At 35.6% G+C, this 15,020-nt stretch overlaps 1 protein-coding gene across 1 annotated transcript; it reads left to right on the plus strand.

The window, feature by feature from the left end:
- The first annotated feature begins 16 nt into the window (after positions 1-16).
- LOC110459543 (DNA ligase 1-like) lies at positions 17-11,591 on the plus strand. Its single transcript, XM_021511860.1, has 10 exons — positions 17-173; positions 1,539-1,744; positions 2,739-2,979; positions 3,632-3,816; positions 4,383-4,689; positions 5,752-5,966; positions 7,065-7,296; positions 9,328-9,631; positions 9,856-9,942; positions 10,393-11,591. The coding sequence occupies exons 1-10, from the start codon at positions 31-33 to the stop codon at positions 10,444-10,446; spliced, it is 1,974 nt and encodes a 657-aa protein (XP_021367535.1). The 5' UTR covers positions 17-30; the 3' UTR covers positions 10,447-11,591.
- The last annotated feature ends 3,429 nt before the right edge of the window (positions 11,592-15,020 follow it).

Here is a 15,020-nt window from a genome sequence, read left to right on the forward strand (position 1 = left end):
TACACAAATTTAAAAGTCTGTCATCTGCGCATGTTCTGGAAGCTACCACAACGTGCTTCTGAAATATATGTCAACATGGAACTCGAGGTAGACGAAGCATCAAAATCACTGGTAGCCTCGTGGTTTTCCGATGAAAGCTTCGACGCAGACCCTGATGACACACCATCTAAAAAGTATAAGTCTACATTCGCAACCAACGATTTATAAACATGACGCGAATACGTAAAAACACGAAACTGTAGCATGGGGATATGATGCTTTTTTTTGGGGGGGGGGGGGGGGTTACACGTGTTTTTGCCTGACGTTAATATAAGCATATAAAACGTTAAACAGTAGTACCCGCAAAGCAAAATAAGCTTTTTTATTCTGCACTGGGGATTGACTGTCATACCACATATATTCAGTGCTATTGTACATATATGGTAACGGGCTGTTTCGACCTACATCATAGGTGTTTGAAGTTCTGACTGTGAATTGAGATAAAAATCATATAGAAAAAATAAGGGTATTACTATATAAAAAAAAAGAACTTCTTTTTTTATGTAGTAATACCCTAATTTTTTTATATGATTTTTATCTCAATTCACAGTCAGAACTTCAAACACCTATGCCTACATCCCATTCGCCCTAGGTTGTTTCGCCCTAAAAAATATATTTATTTATACACTAATATAACTAATGATTAATATTTAAATATATCAACTAAAGTTATCGATGACATTGGTGTTAGACATGCGCATATTTCATGTAAAGTATGTGGTGAGAGCGGAGTTAGCTTTTCACAGCTGCCGTTTGTCACACTCGCTTAAAAACAAGACAAACACATTGTTTTATGAAATTGATTTTAATGATATGGAAGACTAAACAAAAAAATTGTGACTTAAAACTACTAAAATCGAAAGAAAATACAAACAATGTTTCGCCCTAATATTTTTGTTTTAGGGCAAACAGGATTTCGGGCCAAACAACCCAGAACCACATATTATACTGTATGCCTATATAATTAACATTTGGATGTGAGCTTGTCAGTTGGCATGTTCTCATGGGCAATATGAACAACGACGAGGCAAATCCAACATGAAGTTCTATTGCACTTCATTGAATTTGCCTTTGTCTTTGTCCAGTTGGCATTCACCATGCCCATGAATGCCAACTCACTCAGAAAGCACTTCAAAACTTGTGGTGTGAACAATGTAATGAGCAAAAGATCAAAGCTCAGAAATGTGGCCTCCAATAATGACTATGTATTATAATCTGCTTTTCACATGCGCTGCCTGTTACAGTACATTTTAAACAGTTGAGGTCTGACTCATTTTTTTCTCCTTTCATAGATTCTGCTTTAATCTGTTTTGCATAAATACTCTGTAACTTCTTGAACCTTTCAGGGTTTTCCCTTTCAACTATTTTGCTTCTCTATCAAGTTATCTTATTCTATTATCTGTGATGCTAAAGACTAGTCTTGATAGTTGTGTTCTTTGGGTTTTTTTTGCCTTCATGAAACACGTATAAATATATTGTATTTCCTTTTTACTCTACAGGAAGAAGAACAAGAAAAAGGCAAAAGTTGAAAAAACAGAACCTCCAGTTGTAAAGCAGAAATTAATCAATGGAAGCAAACAATTTTCCTCGCCCTCTAAAGAAACAAAGTCCGCAAAGAACATCAGCAGTGTGGCATCATTTGTGGAGGAAAAACTGAAGAAAAAACTGAAAAAGTCTAAACATATTAAAGATGATGAGAAAAAGGGTATGCTTGTAAATGTTAAAACTCTTGGCATGAGCATTTCGTGTGTTTTGTGAGACACCATTTGAAGTGGTCATTGTTACCTTTAAATTTTCGCTCTACGGTAGATTTTCAATCTACTTCAGTTTTAAAATCTATAGCGGAGTTCCTGTATTTAGCTCACATGTCACAGAGTACTTGTAAGCTTATTAGCCAGAGTTTCCTCTGGCCCTAACACCAGACTTAGACATTTTGGCTTAGATGTCTGGTGTGGGGCCAGAGCGCACTGCTTTATGAAAATGTGGAATTCTCCCGACACCGTTTGGTATCGGGGAGTGACTAATCAACAAAAAGATGCGGTTCAAACAAGAAGATATATAAAAAGAAGTCTGAAGATATATATATCAATAAATAATCCATTTATTGATATATGTGAGGTATGTGTTGTGACATAGTAGATTTTTGTTATTAGCACCTCATAACTCTCTACCAAGCGGTGTCAGAGAATTCCACATTTTTATATAGCAGTGCGCTCTGGTGTGAGGGCCAGAGGAAACTCGGGCTATAAGCTTACATGATGGTGCAGCATCTGGTGCCACCTCTTTGTTAAGGTCACATGAAACAACGTTTCATTATCATGTGACCCATCTATTGAGGTCACATTTGTTTATCTCTTCTTTTGTTTCCCTTCTGAAATTGTTACATTGTAGAATGGTAGTCTGCATCACACATTAAAAATATTGACAAGATTGCCATCAAAAGAGCAGGATCACATCAGCATTTACTGATGTTCTGATAAAGTCTATGGAAAAGAAAATATTAGTGATTAGGGATTCATACGTGTTGCTTTGCAGTAGCTTAACCCTTTCACCCATATGTAAAATTCTTCCAAGCATTGATCTGGATGAGTCCATTTTGGTCTCCAGTGGTGAAAGGGTTAAAGCTTCATACAATGTCACAGAATATCTTACTTTTATTATGATTTCATGAAAGTGATATGATCTTTTTGTGATTTCAGAAACGGAGATGAAATTTACAGGTATGAAGAAGAGTAAGTCGTCTACAGCTGCTGACAACAGTGAGGAGGAGGAGGAGGAAGAGGAAAGTAAAGCTGCGCTTGTTGGAAAGAAGTCCCCCAGCCAGTCTCCAATTAAAAAGCACACAGCAGAGAGTATACAAGAAAAACTCAAGGATGGTACCATATCAGACAAGGCAAAGAAGAGGCTAAAGCAGAAACTTAATGCTCTTTTAAGCAAACAGTAGGTATTAAACTGGGACCATGTTAATGTGTGCACGATCTTAAATAATTACACAACGTAACAAAAGTAAGCACATAGCTACAATATAAAACTGTAGTATTAGTGTTTAAATGTTGCTTAGAAAATGTTCTGACAAATGATATTGTCTGTACTTTGCAGTAGCTATTACTGTTTATATAGTTTCTTATGTAGGCTGTGATACATACACAAGGAAACTCACAACACACAATTTCAATTCACACTCAAAATTAGTTGTCTCACTTCAACTGAAAAATTGTGTTAATTGTTGATGCTATAATTAATGACACACCAAATACAGTTATCTCTATAATTTACCTAGCATGCATACCGAACAAAATTACCTCAACACTTAAAACTTTGAAAATATCTTACCCATTTGAATATTCATGAATCGGACAAAAATGTTATATACCTGTTATATTATTTCTACAATGCAGAAAAATGACACTATCTTATCAGAAAAAGAAATTTTATAAAGAAGCATTCGAGGAATCAAATCAGGAACATTTCGGACCAACCAAGTTGAAATATTCTACTTCAAGCAAATTTGTTTAATTTCAGTCAGAAGCCTATTATTTATACAGTTATGTTTACATTTTTTTTATGGTATCTACCGAAATTTATTGTTTAGAACAGAGGGGAGCAAGTCTACTGAAAACCAAAATAGAAAAAACAACAGTCACACAAAAGTTGAGAAGAAAAATAAAGTAAAAGCAAAGGAGGGTAAAACTGTATCTAAACTAGTGAATGGAGACGATGTCGAGGGAACCAACGCCAAAGGAGATGGAGCAACTGAGAAGAAAAAAAGAAAAAAAGGTACACATAAATCAAACATATTAGTTTTACCATTGTTCTAGCTCAGATTTAGATAAAGTTTCTAGTGTCACAGCTGAAAAGATATATCAGTGATTAACTATTTGTCGCTGACATCATAAAGTGACAATATTCATGCCTTTGTTTAATTACCAGATATCAAACGCAGAGGTTCCAAACTAAATTCACTAAGATGGAATCTCATTTGCTCCTGCATCTTTAGTAAATCTTCAGATTTTACTGATGTCAATACATTCACGTTTAGGTATCACTGTTCTTCTCTTGAATTCTAATTCTCAGCTTTAACTATAAACGCAAATGAGGTAGTCAGTAGTCAGTGTTTGGGCCCACGAAGAAAGCCAACTGTCAGGAAACATGGAACAAAATTCATGAACTTTGATAATAACAAAACCTAAATCTGTGTAATAATTTGTTAATTATAGGACTTTTAAAACATTTGTTAATTATAGGACTTTCAAAACTTAAATTTACATGCATTAGTTATTATTGTATTTAAATTTGATATGAGAATTAACAGTTTTAAAACGTAAATCTATTATGTTATATAGAGAAGAAAATAATGGAAAAAAAGGAGAAACAACTGGAATCAGATGACACAACAGAAGCAAAGAAAACAGAGAAATCAAAGCCTAAAAAGAGACCAAAGGAAGAGAGTTCCTCTGATGAATCAGATGATGATGATGATGATGTTCAAACAGTAACGAAAAAACCAAAGGTCAAAATGTCAGAAGATTCTGGTACCCCTGACCGTTCCAAACACAGCATAGTAACTCTGGAACAAAGACTGAAACTCGCGTCTTCACAAGTAACTCGTAAAAATATCAGGAAGAAGATCGCTGAGCTGAAAGGGCAACAGTAAGTTAACATTTGTTACAGAAGGAAATGATCACCGAGATAATTTTTCAGTATTAAAATTTTAGAACCGATAGAAATTAAGAACTACAGCTTGAATAAGCTTAGTTCAATACGATTAAAAAAAAGTATGCTTTGGAAAGTATACATGACAAATAATATCCAATTGCACAGATAATTATACTTCAGACTGAGAGGAGGCTATATTTGATATTTTTGACATGATTGAAAACAAAAAACAAGTATGTTTTATTATATGACACATTCAACGGGGTGCTGAGAAGATACGTGTATCAAAAGCAGAAAATATAGATTTCGAGGATTAACAATATGAAGATCAATATTGTGTTTTATAAGTATTTCACCACTAAGGTTTTAACTAGCTCATACATGATACATATATAGAGAATAATACATGTCTTTTTCCATATCATACCCAGTATCACCCCGAGACTGCAATATCAGCCTGAGGGCTGATATTGGTCGAAGGCTGATACTGGGTGTGATATGGAAAAAGGCATGTTTTATTCTGTTTATTACATACTTACTAATAAAAGCTACTATCTTATTATCAATTTTTCTTTTTAAATATTGAAAAACAAAAAAAATCCAAAATGGGTGTGAAACGGGTTTTGCGGGCTGATACAGGTTTTGGGGTGTGATACGGCGGGGGCTGATACGGCTTTTGGGGTGTGATACGGCGGGGGCTGATATGGCTTTTGGGGTGTGATACGGCGAGGGCTGATATGGGTCGGATCAATTGTGTCGTATCGCATATACAAAAAAAATGTATTTATTAGTAAGTATGTAATAAATATGTATATCTTAAATACTAACTGTTAATCGTAAGCTACATTGCCGATATTTTAATTTATTTCCAATAGTTCCTTCTTTTATATTCTACATACACTGTATACCAGGAAACTGTTACAATAAATTTGCCCTCTTTATGGAGGGCGAAAGAGGCGAAAGTTCAACTACAGCAAAAATATCCCAGTATATGGTTAGGGTATATGTATGTTATACATATGTAATTACAATTGTTGGCATGCTTTGTGTGTTAAGGCAATCCCGGTCTACCCCGACAACTGTTGGAAGGGAGATGATGGACATGTCGTCCGACAGCAGCGAATCGGAAGATTCTAGTGGTCCCATGAAAACGGCTACAAAGAAAACAAAGTCGGTCAAGTCTCCTGAAAACAAATCTCTCATTGATAAACTGAAGAAGATGCACAGTTCATCACTAGAAAAGTCTGTCAATAGTACCCCTAGCACGCCAGGTAATATAACGTGGTCCATCACTAGAAAAGTCTGTCAATAGTTCCCCTAGCACGCCAGGTAATATAACGTGGTCCATCACTAGAAAAGTCTGTCATTAGTACCTCTAGCACGCCAGGTAATATAACATGGTCCATCACTAGAAAAGTCTGTCAATAGTTCCCCTAGCACGCCAGGTAATATAACGTGGTCCATCACTAGAAAAGTCTATCAACATTACCTCTAACACTAGGTAATATTACGTGGTCCATCACTAGAAAAGTCTGTCAACAGTACCTCTAGCACGCCAGGTAATATAACATGTTTAACTGCCCTCGTAGACAGCAGGGGATAAACATTTCTGACCTTCTTTAGGTAGAAAAGTTTGAAGGCCGTTCAATTCAAAGTTTAATATTTCACTGTAGTTATGCTGCAATTCCCTAGTACATGTACATGAAACTCGGTGTTATCCACTGAACAAATCAACGCCACAAATTTGAAAGGGAAGATGAAATGTATCATAGTTTATTGTAGGGTTCTCAAAATGGACAAATGTTCAGGAACTGGTTATTCGAAAAAATCTTTGGACTGAGTTTATGGTTAATCAGTCAAAGCAGTAATTTTAACTGTTTCATTCAAGTGTGTACTCATTAGATAGGTGTCTACAGTTTTTATGTCCAACCTGTCTAAGCGACTTCTACTTTTCAAAGTTGGCATTTCACAAATTTGCATTCTGGCCCCCGTTAAAGTATAATTTGTATGGTGCTTGCGGCAACTCTTTGTTGATCTCGGCTATCAAGTACAATAATGAAGCTCAAAGCCTACAGTTTAGTCTGAGTACTGTCTGTATTTATGATTTAAAAAGTATCCATCTGCTCTTCAAAAGAAAATGTGTAGGTCTAAGCCAGGTAAACATGGGGCTCCTTACTTGGTAATATAATGTTGGACTGGTTTAGTCTTCTGACCAAGTAACTGGTTAATTGTTGACAACCCTAGTTTATTGTTAAGATGATTATGCAAGTCTTTTAATAAATATGTCATTTTGAATACATGTTTGTGCTAACCTTATTCACCTGCTCCAATATTTCTAAGATAGCCTTAATGGGAATGTTTTGATACAGCCAGCTCTAAGAAACGATCAGCAGAAGATGCAAGCATGGACAATGACTCGCCAACAAAATTGAAAAAAAAATCCAAAGTCAAGGTTGAAGGGGATGATGCTACACAGAGCCCAGAGAGGAGTTTGGAAGAACGACAAAACTATTTTGTTCAGAGACTTGAAGACAAAAGCCTTTCTACAGCAACAAGGAAGCGAATTCGGAGGCAAATATTGAAACTAAAAGAAGCACAAAGGTAAATCTATAGCAGTATCATTGTTTTATGAAACTCTAGCTCATCTCAGATTTTGCTAAATGTCACATATCTAAGAAAAGCCATCTTTAGTGCGCAAATAACAGTTTGTTAGATTTCAAACTAGCAATCCAATTTTGCTTACTGGTAACCTTAGTGGAAAAGATTAATGGAAATGATCAGTTCATGGTCCTTTATACCAAATCTTGTTATTTTGGGGTCTATTTGAAATCTGATATGGCTGCCATTTCAAAAATCTATTAGGAATTTACACTCATGCTTAGTTTGTACGAAATTAATGGAATTATCAGCACATGGTCCTGGCAAATTGTTTATATTTTGGAGCCAATTTTAAAACCAATATGGCAATTATGGCAGTCTCCTTGAAATTGTGTTTTGAAGTTAAGCACAAAGTCTACTAAAACAAATTTGCTGAAACTTGGAAATGAATTTTGGTTATTTCCAAGCTATTCTGAAAGTTGGCCAAAATATTATTGTGAAGTGTGTCTCCATCATTTCTCCATTAAAGCTGACAGTGCGAGTTAAAAAGCTTTAATTGGGATTTTAAAAAATGTATATTTTTTTCTGGTTTTGAGATCCTCCCCATCTCTCACGACTATCGTTTCTAAGGAAGTGCCGACGTTTTTGTTTGCCCTTGCTTGGTAATGAGTATGGGTCTTGCTGGGTATAAAAAGCGCATTACCTGTCAAATCGGTTATCATTCTACAACTGACCGTTTTGTGATTCAATGCACGGCGCACCCTGATCGACATCCGATATCAAAAATCAAACGCACTTACCTGAAGACTTTGAAACACTGCCAAGCTGGTTGTTACTTATGGCACTTTCTCGAAATAGCGAATCCAAAATAAACATCCAAATATCATCGGTCTTTCACGTGCTTAGAACTGCACCCGCACACGAAAACTTTATTATGAACTCTTAGTCTTCATCGTGAAGGCGCTTTACTAGCATTAAGCAGGTGCAAAATGCAACACTCCCATGTTTGTATCTTTCAGGGCTGTTTCTTTTGGGTTTTTGGGAGAGAGAGAGGGGGGGGGGGGTGCAGGGATTATTTTTTACATATTTTTAATTGGTCGTATTTTACTATTATTTCCACTTTTCTTAGATAAATGATATCTTTGATGTGTTCCATTTCAATTTTATTCAACTGATCTGATATGTTGGATCAAAATCGTAAAAGTGTTCTATTTATGTAAAATAGTAGTGTCACCTTGAGCACATGTTTAACAAATGAAAACCGGTTTGACAGGTTACCAAGCAAGTACATTCTAGAATGTCGCCACTTCCTTAGATACGACAGCTGGAAGAGATTGGTACTCAGGAAGATCTCAAATCCAGAAGAAAAAAACACTTTGTTTTAAAAAATCTCAATTGAAAGCTTTTCAACCTGCACTGTCAGCTTTAAATAAAGTCATAATTTTCATGTGAGCATAACCTCTTCTTGATTTTGTTTGTATTTATATGCAAACAAACACAGAGTACTCACACAATGGGTATATCTGTAGGATCTCTGGGTCTCGGTATAGTATGAGTCAACATATAGTTATCATTCCATGATTCACATGTACTTTTATTTGGGCCCTACTGAATATTTCACATTATAATTCACATTTGTAAGCACAACTCCTCCTCAATCACTAGTTGTATTTGTTTTTGTAACTTGACACAGTAAAAGTTTGTCTTATGTGGACGGCGGAAAGAAAGGAATTTCGACTATTTTTCCTCAGGTTATGGTATATTCTTGTGAGCTTGCTAACAGTTTCTCTAGTGTGAAGTTTCGTTCTATTAAAATCAATAACATATTTAAAGACCAAGGTTTTTCTTATACTATTTCAGCAATTAATTTTGCTTTCAAAACTTCATGCAAGTTTGATGGAAAGCAAACTGTTTATTTCGGCACAATTCTCCAGCAAAGTTGTATTGCATTATTGTAATACAAACTGAAGGAAAACAGTTTATATCTTTAACTTTCTCCCATGTAAAAATTGTGTTTAATTGATTGATTTTCAGTTCAGGAACAGAAGTCTCTACAACAGTAAAGGATACCAAAACAAAAAAGGCAGATAAAAAAACAAAAGTAGCTAAAACAAAAAAAGCAGATGAAAAAACAAAAGTAGCTAAAACAAAAAAGGCAGATTCAAAAACAGTGGTAGCTAAAACAAAGAAGCCAGATTCTCCAAAAAAGAAAGGCAAGAAAAAGAAAGAGGAAAAAGAATCAGATGATGAAGATATGGTGAAGGAAAGTGAAGGATGGGAGACTGATGAGAACTCGGCTGTAGAAAGTGTGTCAGAGGAAGCCCCCAAAAAACAGAAGGTAAACCGTTTGTTTCTTAACCCAAATATTGCTCACAATCAAATAATAAAGGTTCTATGTTTTTGTTACATGTTAATGCTTGTTGAAACAAAACAAAAATGAAAGTTTAAATGATTTGTTGTATCAGTTGAACAGAAAAAGTATCAAATACATACAGAACTAAGAAATCTAAGAAAAATGGTCACAGGTAGATTCAGATATATATCTTTTTCTTCTACTTACAGAAAGCTAAGGAGGGACACATAAAAAAACGGGTAAAGAAAAGGAGTAAACAAAAGAACATCAAGAAGGACAACAGACCAGACCATCTGGTAAGCTTTCACAAAATGTTTTTTATTTAAAATAATGTTTCCATATTAATTTCATTGTGTATCAAACATAAAAAATACAAACTTGACTAATAAGATCATGAAGTCATAAGCATGTCGGTCTTACAAGTATGTGTTGTTTATATTGGTTACCGGAATCAGACACAGTGCTTCATCATGTGTTAATACTTTCAAGAAAACAGTAAATTGTGTACTGAAATTCCATATCATTGGGAAAACAATGAATTCTGTATTTAAACCTCATACCACGTGGAAAACAGTATATCCTGTACATAATCTACATACCAGTAACATCGGGAAATTCTTTATTTACTATTCAAACTCCATACCATTGGGAAAACAATATATTCCGTACTTAAAATGTATGCATGTTATGGATAAAAATGAAGTCTGATCAGAGTATAATCTGGATTTCTATGTTTTCTGCTTCAGAAACCACCTCACTTAAGAATGGCAGCTAAAACGGGATCAGATGACTCGTCCTAGCTATAATTTAGACAGCTCTTGTGAAAATTACTGAGAATTCTTACTGTCTCCGTGGAAAAATTGTCCAACATGAGTATTGGCTGTGAGACCTACAGAATTATGCTGTACGTGAGGTCCACTCTCACTAGAAACAACTAGGTTACCTGAAAAATGTGTTCAAGATTCTGCCTGAACAGATCTCTGTATTAATGGATTTGGTACAAAAAAAATGTTTTGTTTTACAATTATGTGTTATTGAGACAATGGGTGATGGATATCGATGGGAGTGTAATAACAGATAGCTAAATGTCTATTATCTACCACATCCTTATCTGAGGTGAAGTGATCAAGAAAATTGGCATCTATGTTGAAGGAATTTAAAGGGATTACATTGCCAGAAGACAAAACAGTATATCTTCCTCACATGAAATTCTTTCCTGTCAGGTGTCCGTCTTGGTATCCCTCTTTAGATCTTTATTACCTTATGTGTTCTGATCACAACAAACATTGCTAGGAGTAGTCCTAATTATCTGTATGGTTGTATTATTGTTCTATATTTGTATAATGTAATATGTCTTGCTCTGGTAGTAGGGGAACAGGAGGGCAATAAGTGTAGTACAGTGTGATCAGCCAAATGATGAAATCACAATTAAGTTCAAGATACACATCAATCATTTTTAATATGATTGAAAATTAGCAAAAAAAATTCTTACTTTTCGAGTAAATTTTATTTGCTTACGGTGTATAAAGGCAATTTGTACATGAAGATGTATTTGTTTTCTTCCCTTGGTGGGATTTTTAGACAGATAGGCTGGACAATGACTATGTTGTTATTGAGAAAATATTTTTAGAAAATTTGACTTGAAGCAGCAGATTCTGGTAAATTTTACTGGTGTACAATGTATAGAGAGAACTTGTTAATTGAGATCATGTTTGTTTTCTTCATTTGATAATCTTTATCGACAGCTACGTCTGATAGTGATATTGTTATTGAGAACACGTGTTAAGAAAATAAACTTGAATAATTGGATTACGGAATATGAACGTGATTGATCAATTCCGTGATTTCCAGCCTTACTTCTTGTCAATATAGTTTTATCACATAATGTACTGTGTTATACAGTGAATATACCCATATCATATTTTTTGCGTATTAACCCATGTAATATGACCTATCAGCCTTTGCTTGGTTGTAGGTTTCAATTGTTTCAATTTTGACGTCACGCCTAGGACACGTACATGACGTCACAGAATTACGCACTGGAGTCAAAATGGCGGCTTTTTACTTTTCAAGGTTGCATGAAAATTATCGTTTAACACGAATACATGCCACAAATCTTTATTATGTGATAAAAAGAATCTTGCACTCGTTTTCATTTCATATAAAATTTATGAAACTCGTCACAAATTTTTTCATTTTCGCTACCCAGAGGCTCGTTTAATTGAAAAATCTCATATGAAATGGAAACTCATTTAAGATCCTATACACATACAGAAAGAAATGTACACACGTCAACAGCATTATGCATCATCAATTTGTATATATTAATATATAATAATATGATACATGAAGTGGATTGGAGAGAAGTAATTTAGTGATGTTGTATCAGCTGAAACCTGTTAGCATAAAAAGGGTTTGGATGGAGATATCGTACACATTATAAAATGTTAGTGATGAGAAGTACGACCAATATGTTTAGATTTGTTAAATAAGTTAACATCAGGTATTGTATTGTCATGTTAAATTATGCCATAGACATTGCTATGTACAACCGATGTCAAGATTCAGTACGAGCATGTTAAAGCCAGGGCCTAAGTTCCTAAGGGCCGATTCAGGCTTGTGGATTGAAGGTAGGTTGATAATGTGAAGTTGCTGAGGATGTTCCCACGCAACAATATAATTGATATCCATCTCTTAATTCCAGAGAAATCCTCCAAACCAATATGATCAAATTTTGGCCCAAACCCTCAGCTCCTTCATTTGAATTTTTTTTTTAATCATCAGTGTCTGCTCCTGGCCCTGCCCATAGGGACTGAGGATGAAGAGATGAAGATCGAAAGCCACCAGGTTCTACTCTGTTCTTGTTTCATAATCTCTGGGTCATAACTTCAAAATAGCTTTGATCCCCACCCCCTTAACCATATATGCAATTGCTGGTCATGAAAAGAATAACACAGATATGCTACTTTCCTTGAATCTTACTTGCAATTTTACTTTTATTTTAAAAAATACCATGCTTGCTTAGATATTCTGTGAAGACACACAAAATCATGTTGAAGATTAAAAGGAATGGTATGAGTGTGTAGTCATTGATATGAAAGAATGATTATATCTAGCTCCTTTAGTGTAACAGGTTCTTGTATGTTTGGTAAAAATGAATAAATGATCCTATATTGCTATATTTGATTTTATCAGTTTATTTTCATTTATTTAGTAAAATATTATAATATGACTAACTCCCTATCAATGAGGATCGTATTATGGCTTACCAACTCCCTATCTATGAGGATTATATTATGACTTACTAACCCTTTTGGGATCATAGTATGACTTGCTGTATCCCTATCTATGAGGATCATAGTATGACTTGCTGTTTCCCTATCTATGAGGATCATAGTATGACTTGCTGTTTCCCTATCTATGAGGATTATATTACGACTTACTAACACCCTATCTATGAGGATTATACTACGACTTACTAACTCCCTATCTATGAGGATTATATTACGACTTACTAACACCCTATCTATGAGGATTATATTACGACTTACTAACTCCCTATCTATGAGGATCATATTATGACTGACTAACTCCCTATCAATGAGGATCGTATTATGGCTTACCAACTCCCTATCTATGAGGATTATATTACGACTTACTAACATCCTATCTGTGAGGATTATATTATGACTTACCAACTCCCTATCTATGAGGATCATATTATGACTTACTAATCCTTTTGGGATCATAGTATGACTTGCTGTATCCCTATCTGTGAGGATCATTGTATGACTTGCTGTTTCCCTATCTGTGAGGATAATAGTATGACTTGCTGTTTCCCTTTCTGAGCTGATTGTAGTATGACTTGCTGTTTCCCTTTCTGTGCTGATTGTAGTATGACTTGCTGTTTCCCTTTCCGAGCTGATCGTTGTATGACTTGCTGTTTCCCTTTCCGAGCTGATCGTTGTATGACTTGCTGTTTCCCTTTCCGAGCTGATCGTTGTATGACTTGCTGTTTCCCTTTCCGAGCTGATCGTTGTATGACTTGCTGTCTCCCTTTCTTAGCTGATCGTTGTATGACTTGCTGTTTCCCCTTCTGAGCTGATCGTTGTAGACTTGCTGTTTCCCTTTCTGAGCTGATCGTGGTAGACTTGCTGTTTCCCTTTCTGAGCTGATCGTGGTAGACTTGCTGTTTCCCTTTCTGAGCTGATCGTTGAATGACTTGCTGTTTCCCTTTCTGAGCTGATCGTTTTAGACTTGCTGTTTCCCTTTCTGAGCTGATCGTGGTAGACTTGCTGTTTCCCTTTCTGAGCTGATCGTTGAATGACTTGCTGTTTCCCTTTCTGAGCTGATCGTTTTAGACTTGCTGTTTCCCTTTCTGAGCTGATCGTTGAATGACTTGCTGTTTCCCTTTCTGAGCTGATCGTAGTATGACTTGCTGTTTCCCTTTCTGAGCTGACTGTAGTAGGACTTGCTGTTCCCTTTCTGAGCTGACTGTAGTAGGACTTGCCGTTTCCCTTTCTGAGCTGACTGTAGTAGGACTTGCTGTTCCCTTTCTGTGCTGACTGTAGTAGGACTTGCTGTTCCCTTTCTGTGCTGATTGTAGTAGGACTTGCCGTTTCCCTTTCTGAGCTGACTAGTAGGACTTGCTGTTTCCCTTTCTGAGCTGATTGTAGTAGGACTTGCTGTTTCCCTTTCTGAGCTGATTGTAGTAGGACTTGCTGTTTCCCTTTCTATGAGGATCATGGTATGTCCTGCTGTTTCTATGATGATCGTAGTATGATTTACAAACTCTTTATCTTTGAGTATATGTATTTACTTATAATTACAAGGCCACAGGGTCATATATAATCGTTGGCTCTAATTTTATTTATCGTCTGATCGCATTCTTCAACGAATTTAAAAAAAATGAGAAATACCCGTTAGTTTCTTACAATGAATAAAGCGCTTATAGTAGTAACCGTACCGTATTCAAAAGATAAAACCAGATCAAGATTATTGAAAACCTTCCTACAGATAAAGGAACTAACCCTACTAGGGGCTGAGGGCGTTTTAAAAGGTCAACATTTGCTAATTTGCTTTAAATGACAACCTATCTGAAACTAATGGGCAGGTTTTTACCAAATTTTGTTGGATACATCCTTTGTGAATGTGTGAATATAAGCGAAGTGGCTTACATTCCAGCGAACTCGGTCAAACTACAGAGTCAATTTAAACCTAGTAGTTCAGCAGTCGAAGGCGACTGGGATATTTATATACTTACCTGAGCAGGTTTTGGACTTTTCTTTTCGTCATCTGAGAACACCAATCCGTTCTGTTCTCTGTACCTTACTCTGTCGGTTATGTCGACCTATGTACCAGTCTTCATTGGATT

The sequence above is a fragment of the Mizuhopecten yessoensis genome, unplaced genomic scaffold, assembly GCF_002113885.1.
Source record: "Mizuhopecten yessoensis strain PY_sf001 unplaced genomic scaffold, ASM211388v2 scaffold10107, whole genome shotgun sequence".
NCBI classification, from domain to species: Eukaryota; Metazoa; Mollusca; class Bivalvia; order Pectinida; family Pectinidae; genus Mizuhopecten; species Mizuhopecten yessoensis.

Bases quoted from the DNA above. Each gene is read 5' to 3' on its own strand.
- LOC110459543 (XM_021511860.1), top strand. From the start codon at position 31: ATGTTCTGGAAGCTACCACAACGTGCTTCTGAAATATATGTCAACATG. The intron at 2,980-3,631 runs GTAGGTATTAAA...TTTATTGTTTAG, and splicing joins AATGCTCTTTTAAGCAAACA to AACAGAGGGGAGCAAGTCTA. The intron at 5,967-7,064 runs GTAATATAACGT...GTTTTGATACAG, and splicing joins TAGTACCCCTAGCACGCCAG to CCAGCTCTAAGAAACGATCA.